Source organism: Neofelis nebulosa, chromosome 2, assembly GCF_028018385.1.
Source record: "Neofelis nebulosa isolate mNeoNeb1 chromosome 2, mNeoNeb1.pri, whole genome shotgun sequence".
Lineage (NCBI taxonomy): Eukaryota > Metazoa > Chordata > Mammalia > Carnivora > Felidae > Neofelis > Neofelis nebulosa.
The window spans coordinates 73,157,435-73,181,347 of record NC_080783.1 but is presented as its reverse complement, the minus strand read 5'-3'; the positions used below and the strand labels follow the sequence as shown (position 1 = coordinate 73,181,347).

Genomic DNA, 23,913 nt, shown 5'->3' with positions numbered 1-23,913 from the left:
CACTTCTTGAACGCCTACCCTTGGTGAGTAACAATAACGAAGACACTAATCTAAAGGAGCCACTATTGGACGCCTGGGTGGCTCAGTTGGTTAAGTGGTTGATGTCAGCTCAGGTTATGATCTCACAGTCCGCAGGTTTGAGCCCTATGTCAGGCTCTGTGCTGACAGTTCAGAGCTTGGATCCTGCTTTGGATGCTGTGTCTCCTCTCTGCCCCTCTCTTGCTGGTACACTGTCTCTCTCTCTCTCTCTCTCTCTCTCTCTCTCTCTCTCTCTCTCTCTCTCTCAAAAGTAAATAAACATTAAAAAAAATAAATAAAGGAGCCAGTATTTACCAAGATTTCCTTTTTTTTTCAGGGACATTTATTTTTAAAAGAAAATTATCACTCTTGAAAAATTGTACTTTGTGTGTTTAAGTATTTTATTTCTCATTTATGAGCTCCTCAGACACCAGACATATTATTATCAAGCTGCTTATATACCATCTAATATAAATTAATGTAAGCATGTATCATCCCTAAGGCACAACACCCCCATGAAGAAGACTCCCCATGGAGCATCTGGCAGTTCAATAAACACAGAAACCAGACACTTTATTCACAGCACCACCTTGTTCTTTTCTTCACATAGTCTTTTTGATGAAGCACCAGCCCCTTAAGGCATCAGTGCAGTATATGGTTAACAAAAACTGACATATTTACATAACAACAGCTGATTTTCATAGAAGTCTCCACAAACAATCTAGAAATTTTGGAAAATACTCAGTGGCTTCGAAGCATTTTAAAGTTAGTAATATTTTCTTCAAAACTTTTCTACTCTTCCTTCACTATTAAAACCATTCTCTAAGGACATCGTCTCAGGACCACATCTTCACTAGGCTGTACGCTCCACGATGGGTCTGTGCCTGTCTCGTTCACCACTGATTCCTCAGAGCCCAGCAAGGCATCAAATCATATTTCAAGAATGCTTGAATTGGTAGCTCACGACTTATTAGACTAATTCATAGGATCAACTTTGCTTATTGACAACTGGGTTATATGTCTACCAGTAGAGACATTTCTCATTCAGAACAAGACTTTTAAAATGTATTCTAAAATTTTCATATTGAAAATATGAAAAAAACAAACAATAAAATGCTGTTCAGAGATGCAAGTCACAACATTTGACTTAAAACCACCCTCCTCCATCCAGCCCACTGTCCTTTGAGCTACAGTCTGTTGTTCCTCCTTTATGATTTTGAAAAAATCAAATTTAAATGAACATTTTCAGGCTCATTAAGAAAAACTAAAAAACTAGTTTGTAAAAGTCTTTTATTGTATCCGTGCCACACATAGTAGTGAAAAATAACACTCCTAAAAAAAAGAATGCTACCTTTTTCACAACATTTTATTTTAAATAAAACTTCAAGTACTCTTACATAGGTACAAAAAAAATTCTGATCTATTTGCCTCCAACAGGCCACCACAACACACAGTAGATAAAACACAGTGGTTACAAATGTCTTTTAAATTTATTTCTGAGGCAAGGCAAATGGGAAGGAAATGTTTCTATGAAAAAATACTGTGTGTGTAGGAAATTGTCACAATTTTATTCCACATGGATACAAATGATTATACTTTAATTTAGGCCCTGGTGGCTTAAAATTATATAACAAAATAGAAAAATGGAAAACTAATATCCCCTACACCCTGTTTCAAAGGCAGGCACTACCAAGATCAAGGAGACGCCACAGTGTTGGTAGAGGATAATTACTGTACAAGCTGTATAGCTATAATTACCTTCAGACTAAAATAAAATGCTACAATCCTTCTAAGGCATAAACAATAATGTCTCCAAACAATATATACACATAATACATATTTAAAACAAGACTTAATATAAACAATAATGAACAGTATATACATGTCAATTTTTCTTCACTGTCTTGAAATACAATTTAACTACACAAGTGATGCAGCAACATATATATATATATATATATATATATATATATATATATATATATATATATTAAATGTACTTGTAACTCTACAGTAAAGTTTATTTTTGGTGCTTTATAGCACATCAGTGTAAACAGTTTAACTTGGCTTTGTTTTATATTTTAAAACATTCCTTGTTGTATTTTCAAGATTTAAAGCAATTTTCTAGTTCTTCCTTTTCACAGAAAACGAAGATTCTGGATGTGGTTTAATCATAAATAATTCATAAAATTAAATACATTCACTAAAAAATAAACTACAAAGTAAAAAAATGAAAAATAGATATTTATTGAGAGGGAAAGGAGAACCATTTCCCACATTAGAGCTCTGGTGTTGAATATTCAGTGCGATTTGATATATTTTAATTGCTATTGCACTATAACACCCTTTCCTTTGAAAATTCTTTGGGTGTGCTTCCCTGTTCTACCTAAGTTAGCTGATAAATCACACAAACCAATAACCAAGGGCCTTGGTTGTTGTAGGAGTGAAGCCTTTAAAAATGGTATCATTCTTCTGATACTTTTTTTTTTGTTTTTTTGTGATGCTTATTTTAAGGAAAAAAAAGTCATTATGTATGTGCCTTGCACATTTATGTAAATACAGTTCACATTGCTGGTCTCATTTGTCCTTGTTTAAAAGGAAAAAAAAAGAGAGGTTATTATAACTTCAGCTCACTTTGAAAATATCTGTCCACTTTTTTTCAAAATACTTCCTCATACTGTGGCCAGCTCTGCCTATATCAGAATCATCTTCATTAAATGTTTCACAGTTGTCAAAAACAAGCCTGACATCTACAGCAAAGGTTTCAAGGTTTGGATATCTGAAAGAAAACACATGATTTAGAGATTGTGTTTACAGGGTGGCTTTCTTTTATCAACAAATGAAGATGTAATAAAAGGTAAAAGGAAAAATAAAACTGAAAGAAAAAAAGATTAGGATAACTACATTTAAACTGACAGAAAACATATTGTACTTTCTTATAGATAAGCATTTAAAAAATTGCATGTGTTCTGAACCATGCAGGATTTAAAAAGATTAAATGGAAAAAAACCATTTCTCTGAAGATCAAGATATATTTCAACTAACTAGCCTTTTTCCCACATCCAATTTCCTGTCTGACCTGTACACAGTTCTCCGTCCCAAGACTCATCCCACTTGACTGATTTATTAGTTCCTCTGACCAACTGTGGTACCCTATCATTCATATCCAAAAATATTTAGTTGTGGGGCACCTGGGTGGCTCAGTTGGTTAAGCATTTGACTTTGGCTCAGGTCGTGATCTCACAGCTCGTGAGTTCGAGCCCCACATTGGGCTCTGTGCTGACAGCTCCAAGCCTGGAGCCTGCTTCAGATTCTGTGTCTCCCTCTCTCTCTGTTCTTCCCCTGCTCACGCTCTGTCCCTCTCTCTCTCAAAAATAAATAAACATAAAAAAAATATTTAGTCGCAATAATGTAAATACTTCCTATGCACTGTAAACGTTATACTTGCCCTGTAGCCTTTACACACATACATCTCAGGACATATTGCTCTGTGTTAAATCTGCCCCATTTCCCATTTCTGTTCTTTTCTCTTCAAATGTGCTCTTTTGCTAAAGCACTGGAGTATGATAATCCAAAACAAGCCAAAAAAAAAAAGTACGTGTTATCCCTTCATCAGAGGTAACATTATGAGGACCTGCCTTTCCATAAGAAGCACTGTGGCTTCAAGTTCTTTTTTGGCAGAATAAGTCCAATCCTCTTTCTCTGTAAGAACATGGAGAAAAGAACAGAAAGGTGAATGAATCTGCCTAAACTCATTAGTTAAAAAAAAAAAAAAAAAAAAAAAGAGTGGTTTGTTTGAAGCCAACTGAAGCCAAACCAATACGGTTCACAAGTCGGCTTCTGGAAATTTAAATTAATTCTAGCTTACGGTAAGCTAGATACTAAAATAATTTACCTATTAGAAATACCCATGAAGTACACACTGAAGCTCTGAGACCTGGGAAAGTAGAATTATTTCTTTGATGGACTGTCTTGTATAGTCTTCCCCTTCTTCCCACTTCCATTCTACTATGTGCCGTAATAAAAGGAGTAACTTTTCTCTATCTGCAATGGGCTCACCAAATTAATTCAGAACTTATGTCACCTCACCTATTTTCCTGTTCTTCTGGGGATTATTTTTTAATGAAGGCAAATTCACATAAAATAAAGTTACCCATTTTAAGATGGCATTTAGTACATTCACGACATTTACTATTACCGTTTCTATCTAGTTCCAAAACCCTGCCATTATCCCCAAAGGAAACGCTGTATCCATTAAGCAGTTAACCCCCATCCCTCCCTATCTTGTCTCTGGCAACCACTAATCTGTCTTTCTCTGTGGATTTATCTACTCTGGAAGTTTAATATAAACAGAGTCATACAACATGTGTGGGAATAATTTTTATAAAATATTTTAAGGTTACTTTGAGAAATATTTACCTCTTTAGACTGTTCCTTACTGTAAGAGAAGGTTAATGATTTTTGCTGGGGAGACTAGAATTCTGGTGAAACAAATACTATTCTTATGTCTTGTCCCTCTTCCTTTACAGAAGGATGGAGCAGTATATGGAACCCAGAAAGAGTCGCTAAAGTAGGTACTTCCTCCACTCTACTTTATACATTTCTAGTTTAAACATTTGAAATAATGTTTATGAGTTTTGGTTCCAACTTATTAGTTTGGGTTTAATCAAACAACTTGGATTTAGAAGGGTTTGAATCCACTAAATTTTGCCTCCCACACAGCTGGCATCACGAACAGGATTATAGAGAACTGCTTCCCTCTCTCTGCCTGCTTCTGCTGTGACTTCCTCCATTCATCAGGCCTCATTCTCAAAAGGGTGTGCTAATGTTTGGTATTGTCTACACTCTGCCTTGGTGTTTATTTTGGGGATCTGGAGGCTTAGGTTGATCCTCCATCTAGGAATTGGAGACACATGTCAAGTCTTTCTGTGTAAGTCTTGTCGTGGCCATGTTGATCATAGAGCCCATGATGCTGCCCACCTAAACATCTCATTGTTTTGAAAGAAAAAAGCTAAAGAACTAGTTTATATCCAGACAGCAGCCATTGCTTTTTGGTTCACATTAGAACCAATAGTTTTAATAATTTTAAATGTTTTCTGATTTGGGGCAGATCCCTTCTATAATTTTTTAAAAAATAAAACAAAACAGACATAATCTTTTGAAAGGCTGACATTTCAGTCTCCAAAGAAATAAGTTAATCATTTGATCAGTCTCTCTAATCCTTTCATACATGTGAGAAGGACACTGATTATTAGGAGTTAAATTCTACTTAACTCTTCTACACTGAATGTAAATTATGGAGCACAGTGATTTTCACCAAAAGAACATTTAAGAGGAACTAAACAACATACTGCATTGTAAGGATAACAACACCACCACCACCACCACCAATAATAATGTGATTAAAATCTATCTTACGGTTATTCTTCAATGTAAAATTCCTTCTTTCTCCATATTTTTTGTGACCTTGCCTGAAATTACGGTCACAGGGTAGATTAAGCTAAACCAGTATGAAGGAGTAAGAGGAGCAGAGGAGAATGGAGAAGAGAACACACAAGCTCCCAGCTCCTGGCCACTTACATGGGGGATGCTTTTGTGTGGGCGTATTTGGTAAGTGAACAGCCTCATTTTTGTGGCTCCGAAATGGGCCACTGTTCAGAACCAACTCAATTCCACTAACAGCTGCTACTTGCTGGTAGGAATTTGAAGTAGTCTAACCAATATCATTAACTGTGGCCAGGAAGTCACTTTATTCTTTGGGTAGGATCACAAAGAGAATGTGGTAGAGAAGAGCAAATAGTAGTTTTCTTTCACATTTTAAGAAGTAAATTTTTAGTATTCTCCAAGACCTCACAAGAAAATTTTTAATATTTAAAATTTCCAATGACCTTCTCTCTCTACATTATAACAATCTGAAAATATTACAGTCAATTTTTATTAAATCCATACGAGATGTTATCAATATTCCGCTGATGTATGATAAAAGCTCTCAATTATGTTATTTATTTACTTACTTTGGGAGACTTCCCTGTTATTTTTCTTTACCTCTTAGGCTGGGTCAGGTGGCCTTCAATGTCAAAAGCAGCTTTATCACACTGCTTTTCCATTGTTCAAAAAATTCTAATTGACTTGTCTAACCAAACACACATACAGACAGACATATACACACACACCCCTCCAAAGGTAGGGCTTTTATTTAATGTGTCTTTGGCTCACTAGAGGACTACCCAACACATATTAAGCATTCAATAAATATTGAATTGAAATGATTTACTTACTGCCCACTACTTAATTTCTCTCTAATTGTGGAAAAATCCATAGGCTTCTTAATAACTTTCTTATAACCAGGAACAAGTTTCAAGTTTACAGGAAGTAGAAAAGGCCATGCATCCTCATGAGTTTCCATTTCAGTAAGGATCATACTAAAAAAAAAAAATAATATTTGAAGTCAGTATCTATGCTTTAGAATTATCTATTTTTATTAAAAACTTAGCTTTTATAATCCTTCAAGTAAAAACAATGCAAATTCATTTATTAAAAGAGATGAAATACATTTACTGATATTGTAGACTGTACATTTTCCTATCTGTCAAAAGTTGTCCAAAAGTCACCTTTAATACAGTGGGAAGTTTCTAAACAAAAAAAATGAGTACGTGTGTCTGAAATAATTAATACCTGCAAAGAGCGAGGTCTTTGGAGTCATCTCTTTTAGGTTTCTTAACAGAAGTGGAACTTTCCTGTTTTGACAAGTTAATAGAAGTGTTTTCCTCTATTTTTCTTTTTTTCAGGTCTTTGTTTCCTCTTTTCAGTGAACTATTTGTAGATGCAGAGTCTTCATCTTCAGTATCCCCTGTTAAAGTTCCTTTCTTGCCTTTCTTTGACTCATTAGTCTTTTTTCCTTTGACATGAAGTTTTTTGATTTTTAGAGTTTGACCACTTGCCTTTAATTAAAAAAAATAAATAAATAAGAAAATAACCATCTACAGACCTTTTATTACTTTAGCGGCACCTGGGTGACCCTGCTGGTTGAGCATCCGACTTTGGCTCAAGTCATGATCTCACTGTTTGTGGGTTCAGGCCCCGTGTCGGGCTCTGTGCTGACAGTGTGGAGCCTGGAGCCTGCTTTGGCTTCCTTCTCTCTCTGCCTCTCCCCCTCTCACGCTCTCTCTCCCTCTCTCCCTCTCTCTCTCAAAAATAAATAAACATTAAAGTTTTTTTTTAATTATGTAAGTCTAACAGGACAAAAAGAATATTATCTCTGATCTAGAAGGCTGATAATTTTATTTTTAATAGAGATTTATGAATTTGTTTTCCCATAAGGTTAAAATCTAATAAAGCATGAAAAATCTATCTTAAGAATTCTTAAAATTCGAAGATGTTGATTTATGGTAATCTATCTCTGGTACTAAAGAACTTAGCAGTATTCCTTTAGTGTAGTCACTAACCAAACGAGTTTAAAGGTACAAAAGGACTATCTTTGAGAACACAGTTAGGAACAAAGGTGAAAATGAACAAAAATATAGACCTTATTAATAAGATACTTGAAGAGGTAGTTGAAAAGCTAGGCTAAAACATGAAAAATAGCTCAGAAAGTGTCAAATAAAGGAAAAGTCCTTTATATGTGATTAAATCTACTGGAAATTGATATATCTGTTTTTTTAAGATAAAGAAAAAAAAAAACATTTGCTATGAAAAGAGAGTTCCATAAAATTGTGGTTCTCAGGTGTGAATAAAGCAATGGTGAAAAATGAGAGAGAGAGAGAGAGAGAGAGAATGTCTGTTTTTGCAGAAAACAATAGACATAGTATAAAAGAGATCACATTTGAAATTTAAGGTTACGAATTCTAGCTATAGCTCTGTCAGTGACTAGCTATGGAATTTGCACAAAAATGTCTGAGGCCCTATTTTGTCATCTGTAAAATTAGAAAAGTAAGCCACACAATTGGTAAGGTCATTCTAGCTCTAAAATTACATGAACAAAAATCTCAGTGTGGCCTTCTGCAATGTAACTACAACTGTAGACAGCACATTGATGTAACAATGAGCCCCCATTCTTCATCTAGAAATAGGGAAACAAGTCTGTATTTTGAGAGTTAAATGTTATAATAAATATAATGGATCCTAGGAGAGAGATAGGCAGTCACTGGTAATGCACGATTTTGTTTTGGTTTTCCAGAATAGTGCTAACCTTCTTTCAAAAAATGATTTTTTCTCCTACCCAGACTGTTAAAAATTCTTAGACCGCAGAGTCAGATATTTGGTCTAGCCTTAATCTAAAGTTGGCTCTATTCTTGAAAGAGTTGGCTGAAAACATTACTTTGGAGTATTTCATATTAATTTCTTTGACAATTTCATGAACTCTGCTATTAACATTTTAAAATAATTGCTCTTAAGCAATTAAAATTATTTGGTTCTCTATTGGGAAGTTAGAAATATAGTTAAGGAGATATTTTAACTGCCTGAAATAATAAAGCAAACTATCAATCTGATACCTTCCCCATATCATATCAAAGAATCACTACCCCCTTGTCACTAAAATAATTAAAATGTTTTACGAAGTCTCCTTCCCATTTAGTTTATTAATTTTTATTCACTAATATCTGATATTCTGAGTTTTCATATAGCCTGACCTTCTAGCACTCTTAAATCATAAGAAAACAGAAAGAGGATGCTTAATATAATGATGAAAAAGTCCATTTAATGAAGATTAAATTAAGTTAGATTGAATAATTATGCCACTTAACAAGGACAATATTTCATGAATATGGGCCAAAACTTCTAGTTCTTTATGTGAACTAAATTATTACTTGGGATAATTTTCTAATAAACTCATAACTACAGTAGGAAAACATGAAACTTAAATCACAGAATCAAAAGGTTTTTGTGATGTTTCAAAAAGACAATGAAGTTTATACATTTCTTTAATAAATAATGTTTATCAGCTTGCCTCATTACACTGTACACATACACACACACACACACACATATATCTATATATTATATTTTCATTGTAGAAAGAGAGACAGTACGCGAGTGAGCAGAGGAGAGGGGGAGAGAGAATCTTTAATTAATTAAATTAATTAAATAATGATAAATGTATATTAATAACATTAACTTTAAAAATCTTTTTATGGGGTGCCTGGATGGCTCAGTCAGTTAAGCAACTGACTTCGGCTCAGATCATGATCTCATGGTTCGTGAGCTTGAGCCCCTCATTGGGCTCTCTGCTGTCAGCATGGAGCCCACTTCAGATCCTCTGTACCCCTCTCTGTCCCAAAAATAAATAAACATTAAAAAAGTCTTTTTACATCAAAATCAAATGTGTAATATTTTTATTGCTATAAGAAATGTAACATCTAATTCACTACATTAAATAAACAAAGAGAGCAGAGGCTTAGAAATCTGCATTACATAAAAGCACTTGGATTAGATCACAGGGTTTAGGATTCTTAGACCACTGCTTGAATGGAGTGATATAATTTAAGCAAATTTACTGAAAATAAACCTCCTATAGTCTACCAGATGATTAACAAGAATTAACACACCAATTTGTTAGTAATTCGTGAAGCTTTAAAGAAGATTTCTATAAGTTGACAGTTAAGAAGCTAAAACATAATTTATGTACAACCAGTGAAAATTATTATTGAACTACACTTAACTAGATAGGATAAAATAATCAAGTAATGAAAAATTAAGAAGTGATTACTAGCGAATATAATGCAAGGCAGAACCATCTGCTATTTTATAAAATATAAACATATAATAAAAGAAAAGATATTATATATTATAAAAGTAAAATATAATAAAAATAAAATATAAATAATACAAATAAAACGTAATAAAGTATTATATACATATGTCACCAAACTTTAAAGTCATAAAAACTCTCACACACATGACTATATTTGATCTTCAAAAACCTCTATAAATTAGATACTATCCCATTTTACAGATAACCCTGAAGCTAAGAATGTGGTCCAATGTTTATAAATCAGGGAGGTGAGAAAAACCACCAAGGGACCGAAAAAGAGCAAAGGCAGGTAGACAACCAGTTAAGTATGGTATCTTAGAAGCCAAGTAGAAACGGGGTTTTAAGGAGAGGAAGTGCTCCACTCTATTAAATGTAACTAATAGGTTAGATGAGGTCAAAGCACTGATCACTGAGTTGAGCAATGTGGAAGTCATTTGTGGTCATAATAAGAGCACTTCTGGAGAAGCTGTGGAAGTACAAATCTTACTGGAGTAAGTTCAAGAGTGATTTGGAGGAGAAAAATCAGAGAGAACCAGAACAGAAAACTTTCCACAAGTTCTTCTATAAAGAAAAGGGGAAAAATGGAGGCAGTGGAACAAGGAAGAAGTGAGGCCAGAAGAGGGCTTTTGTTTAGTTTTCTCAAGATGGAAGGAAGGAGGCTGGATGGAATGTTAGTAGGCTGATGAGAAGAACCCAGGGGAGAAAGAAAAACTGATGATGGTGCGGGAGAAGAGAGAACTGTTGGTCATACTCCTAAGAAAGTGAGGCGGGGGGTGCCTTGGGTGGCTCAGTTGGTTGAGCACCCAACTTTTCATTTTGGCTCCGGTCATGATCTCACAGTTGGTCATGAGATTGAGCCCCACACTGGCTCAAAGCTGAGCATGGAGCCTGCTTCAGACTCTCTCCCTCTACCTCTCTTTGCCCCTCCCCTGCTTACATTTTCTTTCTCTCTCGCTCTCAGAAGAAGAAGGAGGAGGAGGAGGAGGAGGAAGAGAGAGGGGCTGGGTTCCTCAAACCAACTTAGAGCCACAAGTAGTTCACGGAAACAGGAGAGAAGGGAGAGTATGTAAGCACACATACAGGAAGGATGGTGGATGTAGTGGCAAATTCTTACGATCTTTTCTTCTGGCGGCTTCTATTTTCACAGGGAAATGGAAGTAAGGTCATCAGTTGAGAATACAGATGGAGGAGACAGAGCTGGAGGTAAATCAACAGGCACCATTAAAGGCCCTCTTAATGACTTGAATTTAAAGGGCTGGGTGTTTATTCCAACCACATTCAGATATAAAAATATAGGTGCTGGAGAAGTCAAAGTTGGATTAGCCAGAATCATGGTTTTCCTAAGTGAAAGAGCGGCAAAGAGGATAAAGGTGGATACAGTGATTATGATAATAAAATGTTGACACATTACAAGCTAGGTTAGGAGAAAAGAAAGGACCTGAAGGGGGAGGGGGTCTTCAGATAAACGGTGAAAAGGTCTTCAGATAAACGGACTGGAGGCCAAAGGACTGTTGGAGTTAGAGTGAGAAAGGGGGTAGACAGAAGAGAAAGGATGTGGTGAACAGATGCGTGTCTGGAATTTACTTTATGGAGAGGCAGCAGTTACTGGTAATGATTAATGATAGCTAGTGGTCAAGAGATTAAACATGGGAAGGGAGTGCCCGAGTCAGGAAACAGCTAACAAAGACTCTGGCCCTCAGTACACACTGACACTTTCACACTTCTTACTTCTTACTTTCTAATTCTATTATCATGTTGCTTCTCTTTAATCAATCGGTATGAGTGTCCACAGGTTTCTAATTTAAATGTGACCAGAAAGTGAGTTAAAATATATATGCTTGTTACCATGACCTAACAACTTAACTCCCTAGATATATACCCAAGTGAAAACATTTATTCATACAAAAACTTGTGTAGGAATGTTTCACAGCAGCATTATTCATGGTAGCCAAACCATGGCAACAACCCAAATGTTCACTAACTGAAGAATGGATAAACAAAACGTGGTATATCCATACAATGGATTATCATTTGACTATAAAAAGGAAGTACTAATACATGCTAGAACATGAATGAGCCCCGAAAATATTGTGCTAATGCAAGAAGTCAGGCATAAAAGGTAGTATATTGTAATGACCAGAATAGGTAAATCCATTGAGATAGAAAGTAGACTAGTGGTTGCCAAAGGCTAAGGGGAGACGAGGAATGGGGAGTGACTGCTCATGGGTACAAAGATATACTTTTTTAGGGTTGTGAAAATGCTGTGGAATTAAATAGTGCCAATGGTTGTACAACTTTGTGAATATTATAAAAACCACTGAATTGTGTAATTTAAAAAGGTGATTTTTATGACTTATGAATTATATCTTTAAAAAATCTCCATACGACTCTGCATTTTGATTTGGCAATTAAAAAATTTAGTGTTAGATCAGTCTTACCTTAGCAATGCAAGCTGGACAAAACCAGTCCCCATCTGGTATGGTTGTAATCTTGGGTCTATGGCAGTATGTGTGACAGCCTTTGTCACAACCATCACAAAGCAGGAGCAGTTCTTCATTATCTCCCTTTCGACAGATCTGGCAGTACTATAATACATGAGAAATCATTTAAAATTAACTCTCTGCTATGAAGAAGAGTTACTGGGATATTAAACACACCATAATTCCTAATTTGTATTAGTAACAAACATTCCGCTTGCTAACAAATATACAGTAGCCATACACATCTATGTATCTCTCATTACACAGATATGGACCACATGACGGGTGAGCAGTTCAATTGGGGTAAATGCACATTTTGGGTACACTGCAAAGAACAAAGCTAGAGGTTGAATGCCTGCACACACTTCAGAAGCATGTACACATTAACATATGAAATAATTAACATGACATTAGAGCACATAAAGCAATGAGTAGCTTTAATACATGGTGTTTTAATTTTTAATGTATTTCATCTTTTGCTTATCTTAGTATCCTCATGATATCCTGAGAAAGAAATAAGTAAGAGTTAGAGTAATTTTTAAGATAAAAAATAGGAAACTTGTATTAGTATCAAAATTACATATGGCAATAAAAAGATGACCCTATATATTGACTAAGTTATCCATCTATTTTTTGTGATTGATTAAAAAATGTGTCCAAACCAGGAAACTTTGGAATTCAACCCAAATCAAACAAATGTGTCACAAGTGCAGAAAATGGATCCCACAAAATGTAAAGAGGAGAAAAGTGATACAATAAATTAAATCAAATAATTTAATTAGTTATGATTTATTTTGTAGAACAAAATAAAATTACTTCCCTGTGAAAAAGTTTCTAATGTCATTAAGAACTTTAAAATCTATAAGGAGAGTTTTCCCCCCATGCATGCATATTCTGTATAACAAGTTTCACAAAGGGAAAGAAACAAAGTCAGATAAGAAAAACTTTCAAGATGGCTTTATAAACTGTATTTTGACCTTTAGTTTATATTCTCAGTCACGGTAGTAAATGTCTTGTAGTAAATGTCTTGTAATCAATATTTTAAAAAATGGAAACATTTAAACTTTAAAGCATACCAATTTAAAATTATATATTTATCCTCTTAAAAACAAAATAGCTTAACTGCTCAAACTTATTTTTAAAATTTTCAATATAACAGTAAACCTTAAACTGGGAAAGTCTAAAATAGTGTTATATAACTCAATATGTACAATAATGATAGCTTAAAAATTTTATCAAATTGCAGATACACACTCTTCAGCTTAAAAATCTATCAAATATATGTAAAATACATAACACTAAAATTGGCATGTGTGCTAGGAGCAAAAACAGCAGAGGTTAACATTCCAACAGTAAGTATTTATTTTATGACCTTTCCTAACACCGTATCACTAAATACCTCAGCATGGTATTATTTCTCCAAATTTAAACTACAGCTTTAAAACTTCCACTGTAAAAACATTCATTGCGAAATAACATTTGGAAGGTTATATTTAAATCCCTATAACAGTAAAATTAAAACATCAGATTCACGAACATTAAGTAAATTCTGTTTCTATAACAGATAACTAAAAATACTATAAAGTGTGTCTTACATCTCACATTTATGATTGAAAAATAAAATTATTTTCTGATACTTATTAAGAAAGGATGGCAGGTATCAAGCCTATAACACTTGAAAAATCACAGCAGTAGCTCATAATATGCTAGAGCAAATGTAGAGCATAAACAGTAGATATTGCGTATGCTTAACATTACCAACAATATAAAGCAAACTGTGGACAGAGAATTTCTAGAGGCAGATTATGATAGCTTCTTCTTTCCTTGGTAAGCCTGATCTCTGACAAATGAGGAATATCTAAGGGTAACTGAAAACTTTAATTTTGATAGGATTTGTTATGAGGATTAGTATAGGCACTATTACATTACTAGTTAACAGTTAAAAAGTGCTCATTAATCTTTGAAGATGAAACTATGCCTTCTTTCAAAGATCGTTTCATAGAAAATAATGTATTATTAAATATTAAAAAATGAAGATTATAACATGAAATTAAATAATAAATGTATATTAATAACATGCAAAACAGTTTACGAATTTGCTAAAAATGACATAAAGCTTTTAATTGCAGTAAGTATACTAATGTAAAGGCAGATTTTGGTAACAAGCTCTGGGTTTCTATATATAAATTACAACAAAACTGACCACACTGCAATGACTATTATGGTGCATATGAGAAAAATAATGGTTTGATGTAGGAATTCAATTGTTTTTAATCATTACAGCCTAGATTTCACTGAATAGATTTCTCCAAGGTGATTTTAAAACTGGTTTTAATATTAAATTCTAGAAGAAAAATTCTTTTTACCTGGTAAAAATGCTACCAGATGAACAGAACAATGCCTTAAAATTTATGGTAAATCATAATATGGATTGGAAAACACCTAAATTTGAGAAGATTGTGAAAACTGCAGATTCATTATTCCATGGATATTTTATGAATAAGGGAAAAACCACAGAAGAAAAAAAACCACATTTTTTTCTTCACAGAAGTAAAGAAAAACCATATTTATTTGTAGGAATGAATTAAGTAGTCTAAACTTAGAGATGAAAATGAGGGCAGGAATGCTAAATTATTTCAGGATCACTTCTTTTTTTTCGAAGTCATTAATAAAAATATATCTCAAATGTTTGGATTTTAAAGCTAATCTGTAATTCAAAAGCAAATGATAAATTAAGCCATAAAATTTCACATATTATAAATATTTCTATATACGATATATAAGAAACAAGAGGGACATGAACATGACTTAAAATAAGTACCTCCCTGGAGGATATATGGAATATAGCTTTTATTTTGAGTATACTGTATTTGGTGCCTGGTACAAAGTAGAGGCCACTACAGGATAATAACTACTTGGGCTTGAGCAAAGAGGTGAAAAACTAGTTTTTAACTGTGAGTGGAAAAAATAAAACATCTATTCTTCTCATCAGCTATATCCCATGTCAAATATACAACATCAAGTGCACAAACTAAGAGCTCTTGCTTATCCTGTATTTACTAATCTAAGCATTTCTCAGCATTACAAAAGAAGAAAAAGAAAATTGATAGAAATATAAAGACATTTTAAGAATGCAGTGAATGGCTGTGCCTGGGTGGCTCAGTTAGTTAAGCGTCCGACTTTAGCTCAGGTCATGATCTCACGGTTTGTGAGTTTGAGCTCTGCGTCGGGCTTTGTGCCGACAGCTCAGAGCCTGGAGCCTGCTTCACATTTTGTGTCTCCCTCTCTCTCTGCCCCTCCCCCACTCATGCTTTGTCTGTCTGTCTCTCTCAAAAACAAACATTAAAAATTTTTTTAAAAAATATTAAAAAAAGAATGCCGTGAATGTCTGTAGCAGATAATGTTAGCAACTGGAATGTTTACACGTGTGAAAGGGTCTTCAAAATATTTAGATTAACAGCTATTATGTTGACAGAATACAGAAAACAACTTCAGTCAGAGTTATAAACAATATTCAATGGAATGCGAATCAAGATTTAAAAAAAATAAGAGAACACATTTGGTAGGTTCCTTCAGAGAGCTCAAAATAAGGAAAAAAGTATCACACTAATACAGTATTTAAGAATTAAGCAAAGTGTCAAGTAAAGCATACATTATTTTGACAATAAGTAATGTACAGTTAAGAAAGATTTAGAGGTTGGGAAAAACAGGACAAAGTAAATTAGTTATAGTATTTCTTAAATGAAAACACTTACAACTTTCATAATTGATTTTTCCCATGCTATTGATTTCTGTAACTGCTGAATGCACAGAGCTACCTGTGCAGCACTGCGAGCTTCTGACAATGCCCTTCTCCATACCCTGAGCCCTGGAGCAATATCCTCTTCAATTCTGCATTGAAATATAGAAAAATTAAGTAGGTCATATCCATATTTATGGTCACTGAATGTGAAACAATCATCACACTGAAAGCCAAGCAATGACAAAAACATGTAACAGCCAATAAGAATAAGGTTTAAGCAACTAAATTTGATGTAGTGCACAGACTGTGGCTACGTGCCTCAAAGCTTAGTCACAACCAGGTAAATGTAAGATCACTTTGCAGGATTATCAACGCACATAACAAAAAAAAAATGTTTTTACAAAGCACCATGCAAATAGCATGATCCATATGGATCACAGACATACAAGAAGATACATAGATAACAGGCAATAGAAAATAGGCTCCAATTAGCAAAGAAGCACAATAATTTTTCAAGTTAATCTCAATAACCTACCCGTCACCATCACCACTAATGGATGGTGCAGGAGCAGGGACAGTAACTGTGCCCACATTATCCAGTTTGATCTGAATGGTGGTACTTAAGGGGCTCTTCAGATACCTTCTCTCAATGTTCCGCTCCAAATCAGCCAGCCTGGTTACAGCTATATCTAGGGGGTTGTCACTCTTCCGTTCTAGTGCATGTGCACTGCTTTCTTCTTCGCCAGTACATTCTCCATCATGCTCCTTGCACAACTTAGAAAATGACTTATGTTCAAAATATACCAAGTCCTCCCTTTCTGATGCAGGCTCTGGACACATCCAACCCTATATATCAAGAGAATAATGTTATTATGGTTTCCTCTTAAAATGCCTGATGGGTGAATTACCTGTACTTAAAATACAGCAGCAGACACCAGCTGACCTCAAGGATCTTTACTGAAAAATTTTACCTTGTGTTTCCTAATGCTAGGTAGAGACAAGAACAGAAAATTAAAAGAAACAGGTGTAAGGAAGGATTGAAGAAGAAAATTTAGTAACTTTTGATATGAAAGGTATAATGAAAATCAGCAAATATTCCAAAGGACTTGAGAATACATGCTTATTGATTTCGTGGGACCACTTAAATGAAAAGCTCTCAGTAGTCTCTAAACTTTGCTCTTCCTTTCCATTTTCATTCCTTCCACCACTCTTCCATACAGATCCTTGTACTTACCATTTTTGCTTCAGCCACACAAGCTTTGCCGAAGCTGTTACATTTGTCTGTACGGCTTCTCCCTCTTCTCTTTACCTACCTAACTCTACTCATCCTGTAGCTCTCATGTTAAAATTTAGTTCCTCAGGGAATTCTTCCCTGATGTCCTTTAGGAAGTGAAGTCTCCCCATTACAGGCTCTCACAGAACCACAAAATACTCCATAGCCTTGTGATAGTCCCAATTTTACACTATGAGAGCAGAGGCCATGTCTGCTTTTAGTCACTTTATCTCCAGCATAGTGAAGGCAAACAGACGGCACTTAATATAGAGATGTCGATTGAATAAATGATCTTACAACTCAGCTTGCTTATATCAACCTTCTAGCTCTAAGTCCTTCAAAGATTCCCTACTATTTAACTATTCCCTATATTTTTACCACGACATTCAAGTACCTCGAGCTACCCTTTCTTTCATGTTCCCATTTATGCATCCCCCACTGCAGTCAAAATCCATGACCTGTCACTCCACAAATATGTTCTGAGCTTCCTGATCCTTGTGCTCCATTCATGCTGTTCACTTTTCCTGGTATGGCATTCCCTATTCCGGGACTGTCAAAAGCTTCCTCATCTCAAGTTCCAACTCAACTTCTACATGAAATCTTCCCTGATCGCTCCCATATCACCACCAGAAGTCATATATTCTTTTACTAAATTCATGTATAACTGTATACTTCCCTGAAGTTACTAGATTCTGAAGAGACGTATACATCTCTTGTCTCCCTATTATATGACAAGCTTTCTGAGGGCAGAAACCACCTTTTATCCCATTTTGTGATGTCCACTGACTAATGTGGAATGGGTACATAGTAAATAAAAAACAAAATGAACACTATCCTTTTTATTAAATCTCTTTAGAGATAATTACCTTGTCTTATATATTGGGATGAATTCTTCCTCATTATATTTAGAAAGGACATTTATATTTAGAAAGGGTGAAATTATGAATAGTACACATAAGTGCACTAGGTACAACTCGTGTCAAATGTCCTCATTCTTTGTTTTTTTTTAATTTTTTTTAATGTTTATTTCTGAGACAGAGAGAGACAGAGCAAGGGTGGGGGAGGGGCAGAGAGAGATGGGGACACAGAATCCAAAGCAGGCTCCAGGCTCTGAGCTGTCAGCACAGAGCCCGACACAGGGCTCAAACTCACAGACTGTGAGATCATGACCTGAGCCGAGGCCGGACATTCAACCGACTGAGCCACCCAGGTGCTCCTCAAATGGCCTCATTCTTATAGTTTGAAAGGGACCCTACATCCCACTTAAAAAAAAAAAAATTCCAGGGCGCCTGGGTGGCTCAGCCGGTTAAGTGTCTGACTTGGGCTCAGGTCATGATCTCACGATTGAGGAGTTCCAGCCCTTGGGCTCCTGCTGGCAGTGGGAGTCTGTTTGGGATTCTCTCTGTCCACCACTCCCCCACTTGCGCTCTCTCTCTCTCTCTCTCTCTCTCCAAATAAATAAGTAAACTTAAGAAAAAATTTCCACTTAGCTACTGAAAACACAGCCAAACACATCTAAGCAGCCAATAATGTGAAAGGGTCAGTGCACTAAAACCTGAGTGTGTCTCCAGGAAAATGTTTCAGGTCCATGTTCTGACTTTATACATAAGTTAGAAAAGCATGATGATATGCTTTTCCAACCAATAGCCAATCAGAACTGGCAAATTAGATAGAGGGAGGGAAGTTGGAGGAAAATAGGGCTATTAGAACCAGTCAAATATATCTATTTATTTTGGTTTTGTTTTTGTGATTTTAGAGCCAATCAAATTTAAACCAGCAAGTAGTAACAACTGACCATGAGAGAAAACAGACTATAGAAAGCAGATATTGTCATTTAAAAAGCAAAGCACACTAGGATCATTTAATGTAGGGGTAAAACCTCTTCACATTTCCTGAGGGAATCATTATCTAATAATTGGTCTTCATACTGAAGATACTATGTCACCAATATAATTTAAATCAAACTCATTATTCTCAATTTAAGAAGGTAGTGTAATGCATAACATAAGTGACCCAACAAACATGTTTAAAAAATTATGCCACTAAAAGGAATAATTATAATTTCTCCAGAAAATTAATTTGTGTAAAAGAGTTCATTTGTTGAAGATGCCAGATAAATGAGTCAGTTTTATATTGTATTACAGTATCAGGAAGAAGATTCATATAGTTGGCTAGGACAATGGTTACAGTAAATGATAAATTTTTGCTTCCCAAAGTAGTTATGGTAGTTATGTCTGTGGCAAGAAAAGGATATTTTATTGGCTCTGGAAAATGATATTTTTTGGAGATCCCTGAAAGTTTCTGAATGCCAGCATTAAAGTAATTTTGAAGAAATATTTTAATTATCGGATAGGATAGTATTATGGCATAAGCTTCTCATTCCGGATAAAACATGAAATATCAAATCGAATTACATGGAAACTACATTTTCCAAACCTTTTCAGGTGTATGTCTCACACTTATTCATCATCAATCCATTTATATCCTCAGAGACCTCACCTTATTATCAATTGAGAGGACCTTTATACTCTTTACAAAACCAAAAAAGTCTTGCACAGAGATAAAGCTTTTCTTTTGCCCTTCCACTGGAAACCAGTTCTGATCATTGTTTGTGACACAGTAATGCCCAGTAGATAAATACATATATTAAAAGCTTACATAATATGTAGGTTATGAGTGTCTGAGTACCATAATATAACATACATTCAGATACAGCTACATTCTCCAATTTTACATTATATAGAGTGAAAGTCTGACACAGAACATGGCTTGTACAGAGGTTCTTCCTGGTCCTATATGAAACACTACAGTAGGAGTTTAATAGAGCATTATATTATCACGGGTAAAACTGTGAAAGTCTGCTTGCAGTAAAGAACTGCATACCAGAAATGAGATTTTTGATTTTCATTAAGGACGCAGTGAGGTTTAATAACAAGAGCATATGATCTGGAGTTAGACTGACAGAGTGACTTGATTTGAACCCACATGTAGCCACTTACTCTAAGACTACTGGCAGGTTACTTACTCTGAGCCTGTTTTCTTACCTGTGCGATGGGAGAAATTAATTCAGGATTGTATGGAGACTTAAATGAGATAAAATGAAAACATTCAACACAGGAACTGGCATATATCAGGCATATAATCAATGTTAGTTACCTTCCATTATCCTAAAAACAGATTTTATTCCAAGCCAATTTTACCTTTACTTGCAAACTTGCTGATGCAACTCTCCTTTCTAGATCTTCTACCTGTTGAAGAATACTCAAATCCATTTCCATTGCTTGTTCTTCTACCGACCAGTTCTCCACAATATCTCGAGTTACCTGGTTTTCTTCATTTTCATTTAATTCAATAATAGCAACTACATTTGAAAAGAAATTAATTTTAAAATCTACTTTACTCCTCAGTGATTTCTCTCAGAAAGTAAACAAAATTCCATGGGAACTCATGCATGTAATCAAACACACACAAATGCACTGTGCATATGCAGGCAGCTTATTTTTAAAAGCAGGAATATTCTTTTTTAAGAAACAACACAATATGTCTGCAGGTTGTAAAAAATTATAAGTAATACCACTTCAAGAAATGTAAATAGTTACTGTTTGTTGAGTAAAATAGGAAAAAAAGATGCCTTTTAGTAATAAATTAAGACATACTAAAATATATCCTAAGGTAAAAGAATTAGTAAAATCTTCATAAGTAAGCAAAGAGCAGAAATTTCTTTTAGATACATACCATCCTTATTCTTGATGCAGGCTTGGGTAATATAATCCAAGTGTTTCTGAATTTGTTTCTGTAATGCCTTTTCTCTTATTCCTCTGAGATGCAGCACTTTGAGCAAAGCTTTTAGGTCCTCTGGGTCAATAATTCTCCACCAACCAAACTGCATTTCTAAGTCAAGATGAATATGTAGAACTTTTACAAATATCTTGAATACAAATTAATGGCACAATGCAAATCAAAAGATTTATAACCACATATATAACCATCAAAGATTCAGTTATAATACAGGATTCTATTAACAGTGAAATAATGTAAGTGACTAAACACCATCTCAATGTACCCACCTTCTGGAATAGGTTTTGGACTAGGAAAATCTACTGGTTTTGCTACTTCAACAGCTGCAGGTTGAGTTGAAGAGACTTTTTCATTCTGTGGGACTGGAGATTCACTTTTACTTGAAGCAACATTGGGAGTCAAGAACGAATTACCATTTCCTTCAGATAATCCCAACCCCGATCCCAGACCAGGTAAAGGTGACGTAAATGGAATATTGGAGGTAAGCACGCCAGTGGGCCATCCACAAAACTGGAGTCCCATCATAGATACTCCACTTTTCATCTACAAAAAACAAAACATTTCATAAGTAGAATAATCTAAAAAGTTAGGAAAAATGTTTAGCATCTTAAATTATTTTTTAAATTCTGAAAACAAAGTTATTAAATACGCCTCTGCATTAGACTAGAAGTGCATAGGTTTGTAATGAAGCTTGGTAATAGCAATTCTGACTCTTCCCAGTTTTCAAACGGTGGCAGTGATCATACAAATATTCAATGGATTCCCCATCTTCATGGGGTCAAAGATTAAAGAAAGCAACATAAAAATGACCAGTACAAACCTGAAGAGGTGATACAGCAAATGGATTTAGGCCAACAGGATTCTGAGCAGAAGATGACCCCAAGAGGGGAGCCGGAGCAGGGGAGGGGGACTGGGATGGTGGCTGAGACTGAGGAGTCACCACAGAAGCAGCTGATGCATCAGTATGGGTGAGTGAACTGTCATCACAAGGGGTTCTTGGCAAAAGGCTGAACCACTGTCTATTCTTTTCAGTCAGTGTTTTTAACAGCTGGTCATTGGGTAGAGGGCTGTAGAACTTCCCTGGACCACTTGAACCGGGACTGAATGGATTATTAGAGTCTGTCTTCTCCATGTTGCTTTGTGTTGCTGTTGATTGAATGCTGGCCAATGAATGTTTTCCACTGTTTTGATAAGACAATGTACACCCGTTTGCACTACTATTTGGTTTGGGGGTTATTATGTCTGACTCAGGAGACATTTTAGCTACTTCTAAAAGCTTGCTTAATTTTGAAAAAGAGCCAGGTTTCTGAAGAAACAAGTTTGTGTTATCTTTTTCTTTAGGATCTTCCTTTTGCTCACAAAGATCTGGATTTGAGCAATTTAAAGTATCTTCAGAAGTCTCAAATATTTCTTCTTTGATCTGGATACTTTCTGCCTTTTTTAGTTTTTCTCTTTCTTTTGCAATTTCTTCTAGTCCTATAAAATTGAAAAGTATGAAGGTCAGTTATTCTATCAAACCAGTATTTTAATTGAATTTTATTACTATTTATCAAGTTATATGCATAAATATCTAAACAAACTTCTAGATTACTAATATTCTCCATTTTTTCCCTTTTTTTATAGGCTAGATTTGTTTGCTCATTGGAAAATTAATGTAATTTTGTAACTAATCATTACAAAAAATTAAAATATTAACATATTAAAAGCCCTAATACATGACAAAAATTACTATTAACATTTTTTTGTAAATCCTTCTAGGAGTTCTATATGCAAACACATATACATCTAAGCCTATAAGTGAAAAGAAAAAAAGGAAATCCTATTATAATATTCTAACCTACATGTTTTACTGAATAATACTCCGTAAACATCCTGATATATCAATAAATATATAACTGCACCATAAATTTTAATGGCTATCTTCAATGGAATGCAATTAATTTAAATAATCAATCTTCTACTGATAGCTATTATTAGGGTCTAATTATTCTATTATAAACAATGCTGTAAATGGTGAATGATCTAGTATCTGTATCATTGTACTTAAAATTTTTTTTTCTGATTTACTTCCTTAGCATAAATTTCTAGAAAAAACCTTACTGAATGTTGAGATAGGTACTTTTCAGAATTTTTGAAGTATAATTGTCTTACTCCCCTCTAGATAGTCTAAATTGATACACATTAACACCAGAAGTACACAACAGCATGTATTTCCCTTAGTCCTCAAATAAACTGAATACTATTCATATTTTTTGTCTTTTCCAATATCTGGGGGGTGAAAGTCCAAATTGTACTTTTTTTCTGATCACTACGTAAGATTATCTTTTCATAGGTTTATTGGTATTTCTCCTTTGTGGACTTCTGGTTCATATGTCTGACCAATGTTTTAAAAAAATAATTCATAAACACTCTTTTAAAAATATAAATACAGGGGCACCTGGGTGGCTTAGTTGGTTAAGTGTCCGACTTTGGCTCTGGTCATATCTTGCAGTTCATGAGTTTGAGCCCCACATCAGGCTCTGCGCTGACAGCTCAGATCCTGGAGCCTGTGTCTCCCTCTCTCTCTGCCTCTCCCCAGTCACCATCTTCCACTCACACTCTGTCTCTCTCTCTCTCTCAAAAATAATTTAAAAAAACATTAAAAATATAAATATATTAGTTTATTTGATTTGAGAAGTAATATGTGCTCAAGGTAAAATATTTAGTAATGAGAGGTATAAGGTAAAACCGTTTCTGTCCTACTCCCTCAATCCCTATTTCTACTCTTCATAGGTAACCATGGTTAACCAATTATGCCTGTAGATCCTTCTGGAGATCTTACATGCATACATGTGACCATCATTTTACACTA

At 34.8% G+C, this 23,913-nt stretch overlaps 1 protein-coding gene across 20 annotated transcripts in view; it reads right to left on the bottom strand.

Annotated features, from left to right (window-relative positions):
• Positions 1–1,291: 1,291 nt before the first annotated feature.
• BAZ2B (bromodomain adjacent to zinc finger domain 2B) overlaps positions 1,292–23,913 on the bottom strand; it is a 321,736-nt gene continuing 299,114 nt past the window's right edge. For 15 of the 20 annotated variants that reach the window (XM_058694256.1, XM_058694274.1, XM_058694265.1 and 12 more), the window contains 10 exons: positions 21,883–22,538; positions 21,332–21,605; positions 21,000–21,155; positions 20,465–20,625; positions 16,527–16,837; positions 16,005–16,140; positions 12,208–12,354; positions 6,694–6,959; positions 6,297–6,440; positions 1,292–2,797 (listed from right to left, as the gene is read on the bottom strand). In XM_058694256.1, coding sequence (XP_058550239.1) covers positions 2,644–2,797; positions 6,297–6,440; positions 6,694–6,959; positions 12,208–12,354; positions 16,005–16,140; positions 16,527–16,837; positions 20,465–20,625; positions 21,000–21,155; positions 21,332–21,605; positions 21,883–22,538 — 2,405 coding nt within the window. In that variant the 3' untranslated portion in view covers positions 1,292–2,643. The remainder of the gene's footprint in view (positions 2,798–6,296; positions 6,441–6,693; positions 6,960–12,207; positions 12,355–16,004; positions 16,141–16,526; positions 16,838–20,464; positions 20,626–20,999; positions 21,156–21,331; positions 21,606–21,882; positions 22,539–23,913) is intronic. The other 5 variants (XM_058694313.1, XM_058694328.1, XM_058694356.1 and 2 more) reach the window with 1 other exon arrangement.